At 38.5% G+C, this 22,792-nt stretch overlaps 4 protein-coding genes across 4 annotated transcripts; 2 read left to right on the top strand and 2 right to left on the bottom strand.

Annotated features, from left to right (window-relative positions):
- The first annotated feature begins 5,420 nt into the window (after nucleotides 1-5,420).
- LOC307169286 (inactive tyrosine-protein kinase PRAG1) lies at nucleotides 5,421-9,203 on the top strand. The gene is made up of 4 exons (XM_079889828.1): nucleotides 5,421-5,690; nucleotides 5,863-6,014; nucleotides 6,425-6,936; nucleotides 7,356-9,203. Exons 1-4 carry the CDS (start codon nucleotides 5,611-5,613, stop codon nucleotides 8,418-8,420), a joined length of 1,809 nt encoding a protein of 602 aa, XP_079745954.1. The 5' UTR covers nucleotides 5,421-5,610; the 3' UTR covers nucleotides 8,421-9,203.
- oaz1a (ornithine decarboxylase antizyme 1a) lies at nucleotides 9,098-13,803 on the bottom strand. The gene is given in 6 exon segments (XM_079889829.1): nucleotides 9,098-9,751; nucleotides 9,839-9,924; nucleotides 10,018-10,193; nucleotides 11,664-11,750; nucleotides 11,752-11,797; nucleotides 13,626-13,803. Coding segments are annotated over 6 exon segments (645 nt in total). The 5' UTR covers nucleotides 13,745-13,803; the 3' UTR covers nucleotides 9,098-9,620.
- Nucleotides 13,804-14,270: 467 nt separating this feature from the next.
- Nucleotides 14,271-16,513, top strand: LOC307169664 (uncharacterized protein). The gene is made up of 5 exons (XM_079890395.1): nucleotides 14,271-14,389; nucleotides 14,601-14,635; nucleotides 14,770-14,904; nucleotides 15,739-15,815; nucleotides 15,885-16,513. The coding sequence occupies exons 1-5, from the start codon at nucleotides 14,307-14,309 to the stop codon at nucleotides 16,053-16,055; spliced, it is 501 nt and encodes a 166-aa protein (XP_079746521.1). The 5' UTR covers nucleotides 14,271-14,306; the 3' UTR covers nucleotides 16,056-16,513.
- Nucleotides 16,350-19,944, bottom strand: amh (anti-Mullerian hormone). Its single transcript, XM_079890394.1, has 7 exons — nucleotides 19,776-19,944; nucleotides 19,094-19,351; nucleotides 18,812-18,981; nucleotides 18,473-18,584; nucleotides 18,252-18,387; nucleotides 17,677-18,107; nucleotides 16,350-16,991 (listed from the first exon to the last, which is right to left on the bottom strand). The coding sequence occupies exons 1-7, from the start codon at nucleotides 19,891-19,893 to the stop codon at nucleotides 16,570-16,572; spliced, it is 1,647 nt and encodes a 548-aa protein (XP_079746520.1). The 5' UTR covers nucleotides 19,894-19,944; the 3' UTR covers nucleotides 16,350-16,569.
- Between the last annotated feature and the right edge of the window lie 2,848 nt (nucleotides 19,945-22,792).

Below are 22,792 nucleotides of genomic sequence, written 5' to 3'. Positions count from 1 at the left end.
TATCCTTCACTGCCTTTGATATCCCACAATCCTGTGCACTCCATTCGGTGATAGTTGAGCTATAAAAAGAAAGATGGTGTCTGAAAGTTGTGGTTGCTGGTCATTTGTGTGTAAATGAACGTTTTTGACCAACGTTTTCCACTTTTCCGCGAGGCAAGCTGCTAAAGTTTTCGGAGCCAGAGAAACATAAGAGATGTTTTGAAAACCTGGACAGAAGTCAGTTCCAGTTTTACCACTCTCTATTATGTGTTCTTTTCATAATTTTGAAGATTTTATGCAGATATTATTTAGGCCTACATGAAAACTTGACTACTATTAATTTAATGTTAATTGCACTTAACTTTTAAATAAAAATGAAAGTCTCTCCTCCCACATTCTCACTGCTCTAGGTGAACACTGACCCAACTAAACCAAATTGTTGCTTGTTATTTGTTAATTGTTTTCCACTGTAATTTTGAGTGAAGTTAATTTTGTTTTCAGGATTTTCAGACAAACAGTGTCTGTGAGTTTCTTTGCAACTACAAATGGAAAAGAAATAAAGGTGAGTTTTAATTGAATGCATTCAGAGAGTGTTTATTTGGTTCAGAAACAGTAAAAATTATGTCTAACTGAGACCTTATAAGACGTTGAAAATACATCCACACCATATGAACTATTTGAACCTTGTACAGAGGTCCCTTGGACGTCAATGTCGGAAGTTCAGAAGACGTCATAAAAAGAGTAAAAGACATAATATAAACTTTCATTCTGGCTCCTCAGGGGACGTCTTTTCAACGTGTTGCTGACAAAGACGTCGAAATGACGTACCTTTGCTCAGTGGGATAGAAGTGCTAATGCACCAATTACAACAAAGAATCACAAGTTTACACAACAGCACTGGACACACAGTTAAATGGGAAGCTAACATGACAGTATTATGGACTATGGAAGAAGTGGGTAGCCTATACGCAAATATTGATCATTAGAAGTTGCAATACGCAAACAGCCCTGGGCAAAAAGTAAGTATAACATATGCGTATGGCCCCGACTACTCCACTGCACATAAATATGATAATTATTTGTACCATGCAATAATAATTACTGCAATGAAACTATATTAGCATTATATTAGCCTATAATTTATCTATTATAAATTATACAGGCTTTATTAGATAAATAAATGAAATAGATATAGGCCTAATATCTCTTTTCCAAGAGTTTTCATAATCTTGATGCCATTTTGTCTTTATTTGTGTTTACAAAGTTGCTAAATACTTTTAACAACAATAGCAGTAACTATGGTAACAAACTACATGTTCGTGAGGGGTTCGTTCCTGTCAGTCCTGTCAACGTTAGTCACGGAGGAGACCCGTAAGGCGGGAGAGATCCACATTTGGGCATGTTTCCGCACACTGCTCCCTCGTCACATTTACGCACGTCTAAAACAAACAGAGTGGGGAAGATTTGAAGGGTCTGGATGACTATAAATCTCTGAGGTCGCTCTTTCAGTCATACCTTTCCACAAACAGGTAATGAACCATATATTTTAATATTTTTAAGACACAGCACAGCATGGCAGCAACGCACAGGAACATGACGGTGACGCGCACCATCAGTGCTGGAAACTGCACGAGTGCCGACAGCGAGTCAGAAAGCGCGGGATTCCCTTTCGCGCGCAGGCACAGCTCCGCGGAAAAACTCGCGCTCAAATGGGCCACTGCGAGAAGTTGCTCGTTCGGAAGTTCGCTGGGGTTAGAAAACCTTGGAAGTAAAGACAGTATACGCAGTATTGTCGTGACCCCGGACAGCATCCCACAATTCACCATTCCAAAACTAGCCCTGGAGGATGGCTATAGATCCAGAGCGAATGAGAAAGAACGACAGGGCGAAGAGGAGGTGGACTGGGGGAGCTATGACGACATTAGTGGATCCTATCATGCCAAGCTTTCTCTTTCATCATCAGTGTCATCCTCATCATCATCCTCTGGGTTCAGCGTATCTCCCGTAAGAAACGCTGTCTCGGATCTCAAACACTGTTCAGACCCTGCTAGCCAAGTGGCTCTCTCCTTTCCTCACCTTCCCAAGGTCACCACCCCATACGGCTTCGTAACTTTGAGCAAAAGCCCACAAATGGCCAATGAAGAGGCGCTCTTCTCCCAGGGCCATAGACGTTGGGGTCACGATGAAGAGGTCAACACGTCTAGGCACCCTAAGCTGGAAACGAAAAGAAGCGTCGCCCCCATTCAGATACATGCCAGCACCCCTCCACATCAGTCTCCTGTCTCTCATCGTTTCTTTAGAAGCCACAGCGTTACAGGAATCGAGATCCAGAGGAAACTGGCTCAGAACAGTGAGCTAGTAAAACAAGCACCGGTCAGCAAAATCAAGCGAAGCCTGTGGGGAATTCTTCGCAAACAAGAAAGAAAGTCTTTCGACTTCAATTTAAACCACAAATGAACAAACCCAGAGCAGTGTTGCTCAATAACATGACAATCGAGCGCCTTCTATTGTAAATGAACAAGTTTTGTTGTTGTGTGGGAATTTATTTATTTTATGCATGAATTCCTCATGTTCAGATGTTCAGATAGATGTTGTCCATGACCTTATGATGAAAATAAACGTTTTTTTGAAATACAAATGGGTTCAAAAGCATCAGTCTTTTGACATATAGGCTACAGTAACCTCAAAAAGCCTGTTAAATTAAATTAAAATATCAATCCAACTGACATTTATTTTTAAAGAAATATAACACAAACACACATTTTTAGCAAAACACTTTACTTTATGGAAATTATATCATACAAAATTAAGAAAAACTTAACAAAATCACCTTGAATCCAGCTGGGAAAATAGCACAGACAAAGTCAGTTCTGAGAAAAAAATAACATAATTTGTTTGATATTTTGTGTCTAATGCAATATAAATTTATACATACAAGTGTGACTTGAGAGTCCTCTTACTTTTTCCAGCCACTGCATTTACACTGTATTAAAAGTCTCTGCCTTCAATTTTTAAGTACAATCAACTAGATGTTTAAATAATTTCAACTTAAATTATAATAAACTGACTTTAAAAAATGAGTTGAATCTTGTATAACTTAAAAAAAAGTTGAAAATTCATTAGACAGTTTCCTTGCATTTTGTCAGCGTTTACTGACTACATGACGAGGCTACTGACGTAAATCTGTGGCAAACTCTGCATAAGGAAGCCCCAGGACTCACAGCATGTGAAGAGTCTCTTTACTAAGAGACTAGCAGCATATGAGCTTAATGATGATCCACTTCAGGGTCTCTTCAGTGCTTGCGCCCTTATTGTCCCCTCCTCACCCTCTCTCTCTTTCCTTCTTTGTTGTTTTGATGAGAGCTTCTTCCCTGCACTCATGTCTTAAATCAGAACTGCAATTCATCTTTTGATCTGCACTTCATGGATGGACATGATGGACTTCTAAGAAATACTCGATTTGCGCATCTAAACATGCAAATCCTTCATCTGGATTCTATTAGACTCTTTATGACAGCAAGAGTAGAGTAGACTAATCTGCAACAGTTATTGTGTACAAATAATATATGTTGAATGAATATTTGTTTTAAAAATTGTATACATAAAATACATTGAACCTAAAGGGTTAGTTCACCCAAAAATTCTGTCATCTTTGTTCATCTTCAGAACACAAATTAAGATATTTTTGATGAAATCTGAGAGCTGGCTCACTCCTTCATAGGCTGCAAGGTTATTGATATCTGCCAGCCCAGAAAAGTTAGTAAAGACATCGTTAAAATAGTCCAAGTGACTACAGTGGCTCAACCTTAAGTTTATCAAGCGACGAGAATACTTTTTGTGCACATTCTGTCTACACCTTTGTTATTGTTTTGAATAAGCGACATCTAGCAGATAAACTTACATACTGTGCCTTTAAATTCTGTCTGACAATGCTTTTCATGTTTGATATATATATTATTTTTTGCTGAACGATCCAGCGCCACCTAAAGGTCTGTTTAATACATTGTTTTTATTTTGAATTTTAAACATATCACACCTGAACATAAAAACTTTCAGGCCATCTTATTCTTATGCATGCAATAAACCGACCTATAGTTTAACTGAAATGCTTGCAGTTGTTTCAGAAAAAAATATGTATCCATTTTATACATTTAAGAGCATTTCCTCAAAAAAAACAAGAAAAAAAAAAAACACTATAATAATATAAGGAAATATTAGCAATATATATGTGATTTTGCTAAAAAGAAAATGTTTTCAGAATGCATGGCTAATTTTGAATGGCTGTGAATGGAGATAGATAATTTATACAGATGGTGTAGTTACAACACCTACCAGCAGGGCAGGGGTATAAAATATTAAATTGCATATGACCCAACCACACTCTTATCATTATGCAGTAGTCATTGTCATTTTTACCAATAGACACTTAACTTGACAACTTTTTATCTGGCTCTACCTTCTGGGTTGGGTTTTGGTTCCTAGTAAGTTTTTATTAGACTTAGACTTGGGGAGGTTTTCGCTCCTGCTTTTGCCACTCAGTAAAGCTGCTTTGGGATATTGTGCATTGTTAAAAGTGCTGTGTAAATGGTGCAGTCCAATTTAACTGAATCATCTGAAGTTCAGTTCAACTGAATTGAATCCAGTCTTTATCAGGCACACAAGGGCTGCGTCCAAAATTGCATACTCTCTTGACTTTGCGAGGGCTTAAAAAGTACATTCTATATGAGTGTGTGTAGTATGAATGTAATCCGGATGTACTACATTCGCCATGTTGTCATTATCAGGTGACCTACCAGTGTCAGTTGCATCACTTCACTGCCATTCACAAATCCTCTGTGGCCTCATCGGATAGTAAAGTGTACATCGTATGCACACTTAAGAATCTCACTGAAAGTAGTAGGTCATCCGGGTACTTTTTGCCTACTCTTTAATGAGCACTGTGAATTCGGACATACTTCTTTTGTCACACTGTTTTTCACCTACCTACATAGTAAGGAAGTATGCAATTTCTGATTTCTGATCTCAAGTCATGTTTGAGGTTGCTTATTGTTTATAAAGGGACAACAGCATCCTCTAGTGACTGAAAGATGACAGTGTATGATGATCACTCGTTATCACGGGTATCTTGCAGAGTTTGTCTCCAAGCAACTTCATTGTTGCAAGGAGTTTATAACTGGTGTGCTTTAAGTTGCTTAGTTACATGTTCTGTAGAAAACACAAATAAAATATCAAAGTTTTAAAAAATCCTCCAATTTATAGAAATGTTCAGTAAGATTGAAAAAAATTTTTTAGATCTTATCTTAGATTCATGTTTGACACAAGCTAAGCTCAGTGCATGAGCACAATGCAAATAAACGTCATCCCATGCCATGACAGTAAAAGGTACTAATATAGAACTAACAAAAACTGGTTCCTTATTTAAAAATTTCCTATTTGAAAGTACAGAGAACAGATGTGCACAAAATGCACTCAGCTTTTCCGCTGCCAACCTCAGATGCTAGATATGCTGTGGCAATGAGTGAGATAACTGTGTGTGTGTGCTAATGCACTAGAAGAAAACTACAGGAACTGACATTTGTAGGAGGGTAAAGCACATTCACGGACGCTCTCACTGTCACATACTAAACTACAATGGATCAAGCAACAGACTACACTCTACTGGGAGCATCAGGAGGGGCATCGCCACCTGCACTGCCCATCAAACAGCGCAGGTAAGAAATGCTAGTGTTATGACTTGACACATGCTAGCTGTGATACAGGAAACGTCATACCACAAAAGTTACTTGTTGCTCATTATTATGAAATACAAATGAAGCAGATCTAGCCCAGTAACATTCTCTGTTGTTTCTGTATCTCTGTGAACTCGCATGTGCGCATGTTTAGGAGCAAATCATCTTCAAGCTCCATCCAGGATCTAGATCTGAAGGTTGGAGATCTACTCTTGTCTGGACCACAGACACCTGTGTCTCCATTTGCTGAAGTGTTCACTCCTACTTACTGTAATGCAGCCCACTGTCCAATACACCATCGCTATGGTGAGCACTTATAATGTCTGGCATTGTCTGGTAGAACCTGGTGTTTTTGTAAAGTTTAATACAAAAATGTTAGTTTTGCAGCAATGATAAGGATCTTAGTAAAATGAGAACTTGACTCTGTAACGTTTCACATGCATAGCCTTCCTCATTTCTGGTCATGTTTTTTTTGTTTTTACACTTTTTTCTTCTACATAAGTATTTTGAGGGAAGTAACACCTGAAACCAAATACAGTAAGGCAATAGACAAACAACTTAACCACGCAGAGTCTGTGTCTCATGGCACTGTGGGAACTGAGAGTTTCCACAAAATTTAATTTCATTGTTTCATAACACATGACATGCACCGCATCTGAGAATACATGTGTTTGCTCTACTGCTAGAAGTAATTTTGACCTTGTTGTGTTTCTCAGAAAATCACCAGGCAAGATTCTTCTCAGATCAAACTCCTCCTCCAGTACCCAAAAAGAGTCTGAAGAGAACCCTATCCCTCCCAGCGGAGGCTCTGAACCCATCTTACCATGATCATACAGGAACCTACAACTATGAAAATCCATTATACATGATAGCACCATTCCATGGCACACTTACACTACAAGAGGAAGAGGTACAAGAGGAGCTACATCAAGGTCCGCCCTTGCACAGAGTGAACTTTGATACACCAGATGAGCAACTTCAAAGAGTCTTCAGAAGCTTCCAGAGCCATGAGCAAGTTTCCATGGGTATTCAAGAGTGTTATCTTCAGTTTCTCAGGAACACATTGCAAAACATTGAATCGAGCATCCTCCTAAATGAACAGGAAATGGAGATCGCAAAGACTTCTCAGCCTAATGACTTTGTATTGTGTGAGGAGCAGTGGACGAAGAGGGATGCTTTCTACTTGTTGCGTTGTTCGAAGATTCCTGGGAGACTGTTTTCAGCAAAGGTAAGGACATCAACACTGCAATTACAAACAGTTACCGATCTAAATTAGATGTACAAGGAATCTAGTTAGGTACTGTAGCAATCCGGAATTGTGTATTTTGTGCACAAGGGTTTTTAATCCAAAGATCTAAGTAGGCCATTAACGATTCCCAGGCTGAGCCCCTGAACCACAAGCAGAATGCGCACCCTTATAAGGCAACCCTAGCTTGCAGTACAAAACCCTCAAACCACACTTCCTTCATCATGCCAGGTGTTGAGAAACAGCACCAACAGTTTGACATGTGCTATGTATAATTAAGGGCAAGTATTTAGCCACAATGCAACAGTTTTTGGGTAAAGGAGTAGAGAATCCTACATGTTGCATGTTACTGAATAAAAGAAAATTTGTTTTTTGAAGACGACCCCTAAATGTTTCGGCAGGTTCACAGAGAAGATTTGGTATCAGATTGCTCTATATCCATGAGGCATCCTAACATTGAGCAAGGAGTGGTCCATTTCCCACAATGCACAGCTACGGATCAAACTTCCACCTTGCAGCATGCTGAGACAACTTCAGAGCCTTCACATGGGGACACCACTGAAGTGTGCCAACAGCAAACAGTAGCTGATCTTCTAGAGAAAGTTTTTAGTGTGACTGTGGTAAGAGACTTTCCATTGGGAACACTGGAGGACTTTGTTGAGGAAGGACACTCTTTGCACTCCAGCCTTCCTGAGGTTTATGAGAGGAGGCTTTGTCTTCTTGCCCTCCAGTTGGTACTAGGACTACAGCAGCTGGGACATTTTAAAGTAATTAACAGAGAACTGAAACCACAGAGTGCGACTTTGGTGTGGCCTCATATCACGAGCAAGAGGGCTGACACTTGGGAATACCATAGTAAAATGAAGAAGGTAATGGAGATGAATACAGACAATTCTAAAGGCACACCCGGGATCACGGTGACCGAAGAGCTAATACACAAAAGTGAGATTTGTGAAACTTTATGGGAGAAGTGGGGCACCCCTCGTTTGGTACTGAAAGGCCATTTTGAGGACAACGTTTTTCAAGAAGCAACATCCCAAGAGTTCCAGTTGGGGACTTTGCTGAGGTACTGCCTACATCTCACTGACGGTTGCTCATCCATGTTGAAGGTGCCACAAGACACTCCATACACTCCAGGATTGCTGTGGCTGGTCACCCAGCTTACATCTGAGAAACCTGGGCTACTATTGGCCGATGTGGTGGGTGTCCTCCAGGCCTTACTTTGGGGTCCACGACAGGGACTTTTTCAGCAGAACCAACTGAAGAGCTCTGTGTTTTCTAATTGGCTGCAACTTAAGCAATCTCTTTTAGTCCTCAAGCTTGCCGAGAAGGGACTCTTTCAGGATCAATACAGCTTGGACTGGGAAGATTTTCTCTGCCTGCAATATCTATCCCTTACTGACCCCAATACTTTGCTTAATATTACTGAACGCATGGGTCTTCATGACTTTTTTAAACCTGCTTAACATTAAAATGCAAATGTTAATGATAACAATTGTCAGATAGTGAAACTTAAATACAACTGTTGACTAACGTAGCTATATAACCTCATTTAAGTTTTTAAATACTAACATAACTTTGTAGCATATTGTTATTCATATTCATGTACTGCTGTATACTTCCAATCATAAAACCTTGAAGAAAAACAAATATTTGTACAAATATTAATTCATGGCCAATATATCTATTTTTTCTGCATCTTTTAGTAGTTAAATTGAAGCCACATTTGATTTAGTATCCTTTTACATGACATTCTTAATTTTGGCCACAATGAATTTTTACCTCACCCATGTCATGTGCTGCACATTGTACATATGCATTACTATAATTTTTTTCACCTACTTCTGGCTAAAAGATTACCATGTGAAACACTTGTTACTTATTAAACTGTTATCATATTCACAGTGGTCAGATTATATCCAATGTACAGTAAAAGCCTCTCCAATATATACAATGTATTATTACAAAATCAGCTTATTGTTTGTTGACCTTGTGGAGTTTACTTATTAACAATACCTGGAAGAATGAGCATTACAAAACATCAGGGGTTAGAAGGACAATAAAGTGTTCTGAAAACCCAGTGAGACATGGTCTAATAATTTACATTATGCATGTGGAAATAAAAAGAGGTAGCAAAACCAAGTCAGTGTTGTAGGGTGAGCATTTTTTATTCTGCACACTGTAGGAAACATGCAGACAAATCCTACTGAAGTCATAACTAAACTCAAATTCATGCACACATTAAGAAAGCACAACAACTTGAAGCCACCGGTAAAGAAATCAAAATATCAGCAATAAAAACCATGATTCTACATTGTTGCTTGAGATCTTAACCATAAATATTATGTTCTATAAATGATCAGTGTAGGAATGGGTGAAAGGGAATCAGCAAAGAATCCAATTACATTGGAAGTTAAGCCCAGTGGTAATGGCTTAAAAACTAATGGTCACTGCAGAAATGCGTTTACACTAGTGCAAATACGACTGAAAATACAGCACAACCCTTACAAGAACTACAATGTAGTAATTAACAGGGAGGAAAAAAAGAAAAAAAAGAAAAGAAAAAAAAGTCAATGACATATTCATACCGTTTCTTTTAATGGGGAGATACAGCATGTTGGTGAGATACAGCATAGTTATTAGAAGCAAAATGTGATTGATAAGCTTTATTCGTCACTATCGGTGTCTCTTTCGATGCTGTAAGCCATGAAGCAAGCGTCGGGGCGGGTTGGGACGAGGGGATGACCCGGTCTCACAATCTCAAAGCCCATGAAACTGAATGTCCGCAGCAGCGATGCTGGAGATGGTAGCAGAAAGGGTTAAAAATAGGCCCAACTAACTCAAACAAAAAGGCATGAAGGGAGATAAAAGCCATAATCCTTACCTCTGTCATCTCGGTTCTTATGGAAGCAGATGAAAACATGATCAACCTGCAACTTCTCCTCTGCAAACTCCAGCAAGAGTGAAAAACTGTTGCAAAAGAACGGAACAACCGGTTTGAGCCAAAATTAACTTTCAGTAGGGAGAAAAGAAAAACCACAAGATAACATTCATTTGACTTGCCTATCTTTGCTCCCTTCCGGGAGGACACCGGTGGGGATTTCGATGTAAAGGTTTGCCCCTTTCAGTGCCCCCCTCCAAACTAAGCGCTTGCTCACAGAGCAGCGGCGCTCAAAAAGCAAAAACCGTACACGGCTGTTCAACGTGGGAGCTTCCTCAAGAACCAGTAACTGAGCATCCTACAAAAGAGGACACAAATACAGTTATATGCATGCATGCAGTCATGGGCAATTACTGCTGTAAAGTCATTTAACAAATTGTAGCAATGGATGACATTCAAATCATTAACATGACAAGTGAGGTGGTTAAAAGTTATGAGATTAATATGTAGATAAGATATGATGACCCTTGCACTGTGAGATAACATCATGCAAACACTATCTTTAAGCAGAATACATTCTAAAGACTCGAGGCCTATTCACACAAAGAACAATAACTATAAAGTTAACTATTAAAGTCCATACCAGCAGACGATGTCGCTCCGTTTATTATAAGCACTCACTAGGGCTGTGCCGGTAAACTTGACAACCGCACCGCCGGTGGCTGAGTAGCACCATTGAATGCGGTTTAACATGACACGAGTGAAGCACATACTTTGTTTACAAAGAAATGTTACGTCGCAGCCATGGATACATTTGGGTTCATGAAGAATGAGAGTTGTGCGTAAGCCCATAAATTTAAACTTTGTCGGCTTGTATTCTGGTTTGCGATCTGGTCACCCGATTATCAGTGAATTTAACAATATTCCATTCATTTTTCCACTGGACATGGAATCTCGTTTCTTTTCCCAAATCTTCACTCACGTCTCACCCATTTTCAAAGGGGATTATAAATATTTCTTCATTTGGTTCGCTTTTAATTAGGTCTATTATATTCACATTCTTTAATGTGGTAAAGTAGAAAAACACTGTAGGACAGATAGCCTACATTGTTACTTGCACATCAAATTCTTTTTAACACAGTTTGTGCTTATTAGATATGGTAAGGCTCAAGTTTATTTATAAACTGTTTCACACACAAGGGTGATTTTAGTCTCACTTTCTCTGGCAGCATAAAATCAAACATAGCCTAAATACCTTGTGGAAGATAAAATTTGCTCTTCAGACCTTTTACAACAAGCAAGCGGTAGGCTATATGACACGTCTTTGTGTGGAAATAAAGCAAATGTTTGTTTTTTTTAAACATTTAACTTTACTATATTATTTAAGTTACCATTATTTACTGAGATTTATTTCAATGCTTTACAGGTAAACTGTTTCTTTGACAATTTCTCAAATAAACACACGCGTCTTATGAAATTGATGCTTGAGCCTCGTTTATTATTCACTTCAAAACATTCTGATTGGTTATTGTTTTTACTGTTCATCAGCTGGATAAAATTGAAGTAACTCCAAAGATATTATGTCTATGCCATTATCGTTGTAGCGTGGACTCTTGGTTTATATTTAGAATACTTTTTAGAACTACATCATCGTTATGGTTATCGTCCTTGATGTGAAGAGGCCTTTAGAAATGTGAAGAGGCCTTTAGAAATGTATAGAATTAGAGTCTGAAAACTAAATATACACATTACTTATTTCCAGTTGTATTTTATTCACACAAATTCACTTTCACGTGATGTGAAATGTGACCCAAACCTCTGCACTCACAGAATAGAATAGCTTAGCTGAAAGACTGTGATCCCGCTGATCCTTCCCTCGCCCACCTGGGATCTTCAGGGGTGGGTGAGGGACATCAGGAACACCACAGAGGCCCCGGACACGGGTTACTGCAGCGATGGGAACTGTAACCAGGAAACACAACAACACACTTGTTAACAAACAGCATGACATCAGCATATAATGGGTAAAAATTAATGAACAATAGACTAGTAAGTTCCAGTAGCTCAACTGGTAGAGCATGAGGGCAATGTCAAAGGTTCCATACCCAGGGTGTGTTACAACACTGATCAAATGTTTAAATGCAGAGAGACAGTAGCTGTCTGACTAGGTGACAAAGCAGCATGATGCCTTTAATCCATTTACTTCCGTTTAAATGTCGCAAAATAAAACCTGGTTAACAACTTTCTGTAAAGAAATGCATTTTTTCCCCAACAGAAATAGCATTATAACAGAATAAAGTATTTTTTTAAATTGGGGTAGCTTGAACGAAAATATTAGTTTTATTCATCCTTTCCAACTAAAAAATAACTATATTAGCATCCACACCAGCAGATGATATCGTCGTTTATTTCAAGCGCGTGCTGCAGTTGTGTGTGAATGCAAATCTTTAATAACCAGACTAAAAATGAATGGATACATCTGTGAAACCAGAGCAACCTCATTTCAATTCAGTACCACATGTGAGGGCAGTTTTGGTCTTTTGTGTCTCCCACTGTGTTATACAACAGCCTGTAGCAGGTGAATGAACACCGACATTTAGACTGAGTAAAAGGGGCTACTTTAAGACCTGTGATTTGTGACGCAATCCTGCATTTAAGACATAAATGGATAATATGGTCCAAGCAAAAAGGATACAGAAGGTAGTAACCGGTTACAAAAACCCCATATGACCCAGTGCAAGTTAAGAATGCAGAAAATATCATTTTCAGATGGACTAAGCCACATTTTACTTGACACCTGCTCATTTCATACAACATTAATACATTTAACGTTACACAAAATAGATTTCATATTAAACATGGATTCATTGAGCAGTTTTAAATCATGTTAACTTTTAAAACTACATTAAAAGGAAAACTTAATTGGTATTAAGTTTTATAATTAATCTTTTAAAAACATCATGGTTCTCCATTCAATTCAGCAACGACGCATGATAACGTTAGATGAACAAACAAGGGGAGTTGGGCGAGGCGACGTTTAAAAGATTAGCACATTACAATCCGCTTCAAAACGGTTTAAACAGACATATTGTGGGAAGTTTCTCGTTTAAATGAGAACTAATTTAGATTCTTACTCAATATATTATTCATAAAACATCCTCTTAGCAGTGACACAAAAGCAATTCCCCTGACTGTTTTCGCTTTGCCAGCTAACGTTAGCATTGCAACGTTAGCCACCTCGTGAACACCTAAGGTAACCGTCAGTCACTTGCGCTCTGCGACACCTGAATAAATGTGATAAACTTGTGTCAATAACATTAAATCATAAATAAAATGTTATGAGGTTAGATAACGAGGTTTAAAATACCTATGATTGGCTCGAAAGCCAAACTGATACAGCATCTAACGTTACAGCTAAAGGCATTTAAACAGACGTTGGAAATAACGACAGTTTGAATGGGTGATTTGGACGTTTCTCGAATGTTCTACAAACGCGAAAACCTGTTACCTGGCAACGGGCCTGTCAATCATTCTAGCCAGTGACTGACAAAACAATCCCACCAGGTTTTATCACGTGACATTTAACAATAATTCTTTATTTTTAATTAACTTTTCTGAAAAGAGTTTTGACAGATGGATAGACTTATGTCTCATTCGGCTAGCAAAAAAACAAAAACAGTAAGGCGTACAAACGTTACAGTGTATTTCGTCATATCATTTAAAGCTCGCTAGGCTGTACTGCTAAAACAAGGCCTCAAACAAAGCGAGCTACATTAAAGTCCCACATTACCTTTCATTCTCGGGTTTATTACGGGTCATTTCGATCACTGGCATCTTGGATATATTACTCTCTTTTTCTCTGACAAAACAGTGGCTATTCAGGATCGTCTGGAGGTTGGATTTAACCATCCGGCCAACGTCAAGACCCGACTCTTCTCTGTCCGTGCTCCGACTGAATGTGTAATGCTTGTGTAGGCCCGCAGTATTTATACTCGAAACACGAATGGGCGTGGCTTATGCGTTACGTCATGCGTTCTAACAAACAAATAAGCCCCCACTGGAAATAAACAAATTAAAATAGAATGTAGTCACATTCGCGATAAAAAGCTTAATGTCTGATTTATGAACTCACATTTGTGCAGTATGTAAAACTAGAATAGGATAGAATATAGGCTAATTTACAGGCTTTCTAACGGAGTTACATAATCTGTCAATAATTAAGCACAATTCTCATTGTTACGCACTCAACATTAGTAGCAGTGCAAGATGTACTATTACTAAGATTCATTATAACTGAATGAATTATTTACTAAAAAATATGTAGGCTATAATGTTCAACATAATCTCAACACATTTTTTTTTTTTTTTTTTTTTTGAGGTCGTTTGTGTTGTATATGAGCATAAATAATACCAACATTCAATTCAAGACTGCAAATATAGGTCATGCAAAATCACATGCTTGTATTTTATAATGAAGTCTCAGCTGTGCCTGTCCATCAGGGCTCGGAAGAACTTGAGACACCTCAGGTTCTGTATGCACTCGTGCTTTGCCTGGTAAGAACTGCGCGTTTAACTGCAAACTATCACTAATGCTGTTGTTTTGATTGTTTTTTCTCAGACTTTTTTGCACTCATATCAGTCTTAGGCCTACTTTCTGGCCTAAACTTCTGTGTCAAAAACAGAAGTTTAAATAGTTTTAAATGTAAGAGTAAGATATGTAAAACTCAATGGACGTTGTTTTGTGACAAACTTTCTAATCTTCAAGTCCACAGAAACATCCAGAAAGGATCATCAGAGCAAGTATGTATCCCTAACCCGCAGTGAGGTCTCTGTTGGGATTTAAAAAATATATGCACGATTGGATTTTGAATGTCAGTCTTACTCGCTGTGTAGTATCACACTTCATTTCACACTCAACCATCTCCATTCGACAGTGAAATATCGGCGCATATTTCCTGTGGAATCCTTAAGCAAGGTGCAAAATCCATGGAAAGGCATCACTCTGAACCGCTGCATATTAGTGGCCATGGTCATCGTGGTGGTCAACTCTGGGGTTGAGATAGTACAAGGTAAATTCTTGAATGTGAGTCATGCGGTTGTTTATGTGTGCATATCTAGTCAATTATTATCGCAAAATAAACCGTCAGCGCCTGAGGTGTCTTGTATCATCCTGAAGAAGTTTGTTTTTATCATAATTAACGATTTATTGTACATTATTCTGCTAATTTCACGGCTATACTTACTATCGTTCAAAGGTTTGGGGTCAGTTGATACTTTTATATAGCAACATTGATCAAAAGTGACATACATTTTTTATTGTTCTTTTGAACTTCCTATACCCAGATAGCACCGACTATTTGATGTGCATTTTACATCTGGAAGACGTATTTTTAAGAGTGTTTGCTCATCTGCAATACGTCTATAGGGCGTTTCCTGTCAGATGTCAAATAGACGTTTAGAAGATGTCAGTTTAACATACATTCTAAATCATTACATCTTAAAGACATCTTCTAAATGTCTATTTGACATCTGACAGGAAACGACGTATTACAGATGAGCAAACACTCTTAAAAATACGTCTTCCAGATGTAAAATGCACATCAAATAGTCTTGTGCTATTCTTCAAAGAAGCCTGAAAAAAATGTACCACGGAAAAGTGTTTTCAACATTGATAATAATAAAAATCAGCATATTATAAGGATTTCTTTAGGATCATGTGCTAAAATGTTGAAATTACAGCTTTGTCATCAGGAATAAATACATTAAAATAGAAAGGTTCACAATATTACTGTATTATTGGTCAAATATATGTTTTCTTTCAAAACCATTAAAATCTTAGTGTCCCCAAACTGTCACAACTTACCAATCATAACAAGTGTTTATGGTGTTTTAATGTGTAACAGAGACAATAGAGCCATACTTTGAAGTGACAGAAGATGAACCTGGATCAGAGCTTCAGGCCGGTGATCTGACAGCAGAGGTAAGGCTCATGTCTTGAACTGTTTTCACTTAGTTCATAGTTTCTAAATTTTGCCTATTTTTGCCGTAGCCTGATTCATGGTGGTACACCTTCGCGTTTTGGAACTGGAGATCTGAGTCTGAACTCGAAGAGTTTAGAAAGAAAAGAGCAGCAAGAACAAGACTGGATGGAGAGAAGGTCGGACCACGGAGGATCCGTAACAAGGAAATGGCTAAAGGACTACTCAAGGAAAGGGAATAGTCTGTAATATCCCAAAAATTGTGCTTTGGATGAAATATATGTATAGTAAATGAATATATAACCTTCATCTGCAATGGGGTTTATATAAATCTAAAACCACCTGTTACATTTTGAGAGCATTTTCCAATTTATATAAGAAGTCATAGTGAATACATTTACATTCATTATACATATAATTGACACAGAGAAAAGCTTTATGAATATTTACTTAATTCAAGCACATTTTTCATAAGCTCAGCACTGATGCAAATCTGTTAACAGGGCATCTAATTAATTTAATACAGCTAGAAGTGGTTGTTTATATCACTGAATATGTACATTTTCCCTCTAATGAGCTAATTTACACTTCAAATGACAGCTTATGTTGCACGTTTACACATGAACCAGGTCATTTTGTAAAACTGAGAGCTTTATTGTGTATTTACAGGCAAAAATAAATGCAGATGTGTGAGATTTTATTCATATATTGCAATATATGCATACATAAACGCATTTCAAAGAGCAAGTAAGGCCGTCAGCGACATTCACACTTGGTCGCCACCACGTTGGTTTTGAAGGAGATGTTGGTGCCCTCGCTCTCCAGCTCGATCACACACAGGTCGTCATAGTCCACCGGTACGCAGCAGAGAGAGCGATTGACTGGATGGCCGCTCTGGATATGGCTGTTAAGGAGGACGGCGTGGTTGTTGGCGTTGTTCAGTGGGAAACCACACACTCCTTCGCAGTTGTTGATGTTGGCCTGGGAGGGCTCAAGAAAGAACTTCCTCAAGGACACGGTTAAGCTCTGAAGCCGACACTGACTGGGCGTTGATGGGCTGTCCAGGTCCGCTCTGGCTGCCCTCTGGGCTCTTTCCGCCTCCCAGGTGCTGAGTACCGTCTGCAGGGCCTTCAGCAGCAGAACAGACCGGTACTGGGCTTCTTTGTGGTCCTTAGTGACTATAAATAAATCATAGTTTAGTGAATGAATCATAATATTTTAGATGCAATTCAATCGTAACACATAGGGCTGGGAGATATTTTTAATATTCATTAGCTATTAGTTTCCGTTAAAACACTAGTTTCAAGATGTATCATTGTCTCGAAATTCTCGAGTATGAGAGATTTAAGTCAGAGATGTTTTCATAACATTTCTGATTTAAAGTTGGCAAGACTTATTCATTATGAATCAGTTCAATCTGTTCGCTTTGGTAAATTGACTCGAAACCATTATTAAATTATTTATTTGCATCTCACAAAAATTTGCACATGTATTAAAAAAATCTATGTAAAAAAAAAAGAGTAAAATATGTAGGTAAATATGGTTGTATTGGTGCATTTAAATGAAAACAATTTTCTGTGAGTTCAATTAGTAAAACACTGGAATATATATATTTTTTTCTTGTTAAATCAAATCTAATTGGCCCTGATGGCTGTTTGGTTGAAGTTACGGTTTGTCAGAAAAAAATATTTGTGCTACCCATTTCAAAAGAATATCGTTGATTTCTTAGCTGCATCACCCAGCCTTAGTAACATACTACAGGTCAAATGTTTGGAATAACTATGTTTTTTTTTTTTTTAGTCTCTTAAAGAGTGCATTCTAAATTTTGATCATTAGTGTATATGAAAAAAATGTAATGCTCACCTGCTTCATCGTCCGCTCCATCTGGAGAAACGGCACTTAGTTCACTCAGTTTCTGGAGCCTGTCAATCACCTTTTGCCCCGCTTCCTGCTGTCTGACCTGAGCCATGGCTTCATCCAGTCTCATTCTGAGCACAGACAGCAGAGGAGAATCTAGGGTCACCTCCACTCGGTGAGTTTGCAGGCCTTGCTGCCTCTGGGGGAAGACAAATACAGTCGGCATGGAGGAGTTCACCAGTCCTGATAGGAGGGACTCTGTGGACGACACTCCAAGGCTGAGAGGTGGAAGGGAATGCAGTGTATCCAAAAAGAATGCATTTGCATCATCCTGAGGTGTCGGTCCTTCTTTCTGATGAAGGACGTCACTCAAGAACTTCTGCAGCTCGCAAAGGAAAAGAAAAGTTCTGGATGGGGGTCTCACATCCAGTGGAATTCTGGGGAAAACAATGAAACATTGGCAATGTTCTGAATGGAATATTAGCTTACTGAATACTGTGCCGCATATATAGTTGATTATCTAATGACATAATGCATGATTAAACAGAGTAGTAAAAATTTTTAACTAGTGAATCATTTACCCGTGATATTTTAAATGAGGTGTGCTTTGCTTATCACAGTCCGAGAGGAAAAGTAAGATCGGCCTCATTGTTGTACTGCTGCCATCCACCTTTCTCATCAACACTTCCTGAAGCTCAGACACACTGGGTTTCGAGCCTAAAATGTAACAGAAAGAGTTCAAATGGGCTGTGTGAAAGGATTCATTTGAGTAGTCTGTTTTTGATATGAAAAATGGTCTCACCGCTTTCATCCTTCCATGCCTCAACTGTTACACTCAGCTTAAGGTGAACGTGGGCATGACTGTGTCCTCCCGTAAGAATCAGGAAACGTGTGGCCTCAGAAATGCAAACCATCTGAAAGTCAAATAACCCGAGAAAACACATCATGGCAACTTAAAATATGCTTGGAGTCACAAGTGGTTAGCGCACCCTAATTTGACATATTGAGCTTTGATGCTCATGCCAGCAATGTGAGTTCAAAATCTGGCTCGCAACATTTCCAAGACCTGCTGCCCCCTTTCCATCTACCATCATTGTCAATAAAGTGTAATAAATATAAAAATCATTATCATGAGGTTGACCTGTGTATTTGGTTGGATGGAATGACTGTTGAATGTCACTCTCAAACCGTCTCCTTTAATGGGATCGACATTAAACAGGAGCGTCACGGAAGCCGGGTTGGTCGGTTGGGCATGTCTTGGGAATGTGAGGGTTAAAGTCATCTCTCCCTCCTGCTCAGCAACCCACACATCTATTAAAACATTAACCACAACTCGACTAATGGTGTCAACTGGACAAACATCCAAGTAAAACAAGGGTTTAGCTGGAAATCAAATTTATGGATCAAAGAAAAATGTATTTACCTTTAGTTGCATGTACACCCTTGAGGCCATTTCGGTTTTGTTGCACATTCTGAACTAGACGTGAAACCTGCAAACCTGGTGATCCGGGCGAACATATTCCAAAGTGCTGGAAGTTAATCCTGCCCAGTTCACTCTCTCCGTTCAGGGCTGACAGGAAGTCATCCATGGCATGACTGTGAGCTTGTTGCTTACTTGACACATCTTCGGTGGCTTGTGTTGACTGGGCAGTAGGTCCAATTTGCTGATCTCCATTCAATCCTGTTGGTCAATTAGACAACCATTCACAGGCAGAAAAAGTGTCCCCTAAAGTTATCCTTCCCCGTTTGGAGAGTTAAGAAACCCAATCCCGCTCCTGCAGGGCCACCTTCCAGCAGTTAATCAAAGTCTTTATGATCACTAGAAACTTCCAGCCGAGTATTTCGGATCTAAACTATGCCCTCTCGGAGCAGGACTGGACACCCTTGCCTTTATGTGTTCCTCAAATTTGTCAAATGATTCCTACACCCCTGCAACCACTTCAGGAAAGTCCAAAAAAATATCAAGAAAACATCAAACTACTATCACAACAACATTGAAGGTACAAGCTATTACTTTAGCAAGTTCATTGATCTGAGAGAAAATGCTAAACAATTCCATTAATGCACCCTGAGACACAGGTACGGGACATATGGAAGGGACTGACCTGATAGCGGAGTGACTTTCGGGTTGTTGTCCTGCTCTTTGTGTCCCACTGTGGCACCATATGACCCAGTCGTCACAGTCAGCAACAACATCAGCCAAAATCTTGCCTGGAAAAGCATCTTCTCTCATTCAATCACAGAGAAATCCAACACTTGTTTTGGGGTGGGTCAGCAGCAGGGATGTGTTTTATACGCACCTCCTCCTGCTCTCCTGAAACCAGCCAGCCAGCCAAGAAATCGCGTCCTTGGAGTAACACTGGGTATTCAAAGCATGCGAGTCAACGTGTGAATTTCAGGGGATATTGAATGGACATCACATGCCTTTGAGCTTTGATAAGATGGAGGAGGAACTCATCCAGACAATGAAACACTGTGTAGACCCCAGCTGTAGTAGCGGATAACAGTTTGATCCAAATTGCAACAAAGTTATATTCTTAAATTTGTACACCCCTTTCCTTATTTCATTCCCAAGGGACACAGTTAAGACTTCCCAGAGTGACTTCTTTGGGCACATTTTTGTTATCCCCATTGTAAGTTGTCTTGTATTGTGCACCTCAGATCTGGAGGAACTAGATTTTGTTCTTGACTTGATTAAATGTCTAGGGCATATCTGGGCTTGTGACCAAAAGGGTGTAGGTTTAAATTCTGCAAGGAATGGATCCATAAACTTAAACAAGGAACCAGGGCACAGTTATGTCTACATGATAAACTTTGTACTGCAAAACTCTCGAGAGATTCGCATTGGCTTAAAAGTTGCACAACTTTCTGCAAAACGTGGATTACCATCTAGACATGATGGTTTAACTCTCTTATTGCTAACATGGTCCCTCTGAATTCGCTGCGCCTTATTCATGAATCGTTCTTTTGCAGTGGGTAGTGCATGTGCTTTTGAACCTAGGCTTGTACCATTTCCCAATGCTCCTATATTTCCATATCTCTGTGTTCTGACATTAAAGGCAAAAGGCTCTTAAATTAAAAAGTGCTAAAGATTAATTTGGGTAAATTACAGATTGTCAAAGGAACAGCTACAATAGTCCTCTTGTTACTCCCAGCTCTGATTTCTGGAAGACGCACAGCTGCACATGTTTTCCAGACTTTCAAGGTCCCTCTAGTGCTGGTGTGATGGATGTTTGACCAGTCCCAAGAGATAAAGCAGGTATCTTTTAGCCGAAAGAATGGCTGAGAACAGGAACAAATCACAGAGGACGAATTGCCAGATAGTTCACCATATCTGGAATTCTTGATGAAAGGACAAGGGGTACTTAAAAGTATAAATGCTTACAACCGTACTCTGGTTTTTGTGTTATGTGTAATGCTTTTTTTTTTGTAATTTGTTGTAATTTATGATTATATACTGATACATCAATTTGCAATTACATACACAGGCTGTATAAATATTTCTCAAGTCTATTTTAGGTCTGTTTTGCAAGAACACAAAAGAACACAAGGTACATTTCTTTTTTTCTTTTTTATTTGATGTTGCACAGGATTTCAGCAATCTTCATTGTATATCAACACCATTGCATTCTTATCAAATTATATTCAACAAGTATCATCTTTACCTATCAGCAGGCCCACATGGAATATGCACCCACAGAAAGGACATTAATAAATGATCACCTTCACAAAGGCCACTTGCATTGCCTCTGATTATTTTTAAATTGGGTTGTGATTGTTTTATTGCTAAATTACCTAAATTACCAGCTGGACATTAATCTTTGTACATTATGCAAGTAAGGCAATGAAAAAAAAAAATGGATTTATTAGAAACATTTTATTAACAAAAAGCTGAGATTTAAAACCTTATCAACTAAATTCTTTTTGATTAAAAGCACCAACACAAATCCGACACCGCAAGAGTTTGCTGTTGTTACACAATTATCCTGTGATATTTCTGCTGAACAATGAAAAAACATAAGAATGTGATTCATTGAAAATAGGAATGCATATCTTTCAAATTCATTCTAATAACTTAAAAAGGGCAAATTACGACCTTTGAGATGGCGTATTAAAAATGACTGTTCAGTGGAACTTTATAATCACAGGTAATGTGCAGTAAAGCAAATTCATTTTCATTTATATCTGTCAGCTAGCCAATATTTTCAACATTCCCTTTGAATATGCAAAACTATTAAAGCCAGAACTGATGTTCCTGAGACACTAGACCAACCTATATGAATTTACATAGACATCTAAATTTACATAGTCAAAACATATTTGTAAATCTATTTATAACATGCGAAAGGACTTGAGTTGCCTTTTGCAACGCACAACCTTAAACACGTACCTGAGAAAAAGCAACATCAAGAATTACGATCTGTTATCCTTTTAAAGAGCTTAACATCGATTTCAAGAAGAGCTTAATTTCCACCCTAACAGGAGACAGCATCTGGACAATAGACAAAAGAGTTCAAATGAGACGTCACAAAGCAAAGCTTGCATTGACGTTTATTAAATGTTTACCCCTCACAATGTAAGGTGCATGAATTTCATAGCTGCATTTTCCTTGTTTAAAGTGTAGGAGAGCACCATCATACTGTTCTGAAGAGTATCCAAATGCTCAGGATTATGAAATCATAATAAAACCATCATTGATAAACAGTCGCAAAGATATCAAAACACAAATTGGCCAATAAAACAGGTAACATTAACATTGACTTAATTACAACAAAAAAATACCCTCAGTGCTGGTAACATTTAATTCATTTAATGGTCAATATCCTATTTCAATAAAACGTCCTCATGTTAATTGGACAGAGAGACCATTTACACAATTTTTTTTTTAATATTATTATACACCATAGTCTATTAAACAGCATTCTGACTAAAGCTTAGGTGAGGTTGATTTTTCCTTGAGCACATACTTGAGCAACAAAACACACGATAAAAAGAAATAAGGACGCAAAACAATGAGGAAGTCAACTCCTGCTTTGTCTTCAAGGTGACGATGTTGCACGCCAATGACTATTTTGACAACGCTGAAATAGCTAGTGATAGACCGATTTATCAGGCAGGCGGA

The sequence above is a fragment of the Squalius cephalus genome (assembly GCF_949319135.1).
Source record: "Squalius cephalus genome assembly, chromosome: 13".
In the NCBI taxonomy this organism is placed as follows: Eukaryota; Metazoa; Chordata; class Actinopteri; order Cypriniformes; family Leuciscidae; genus Squalius; species Squalius cephalus.
Note: the sequence above shows the minus strand (reverse complement) of the source record. Positions and strands in the feature narration are given on the sequence as shown.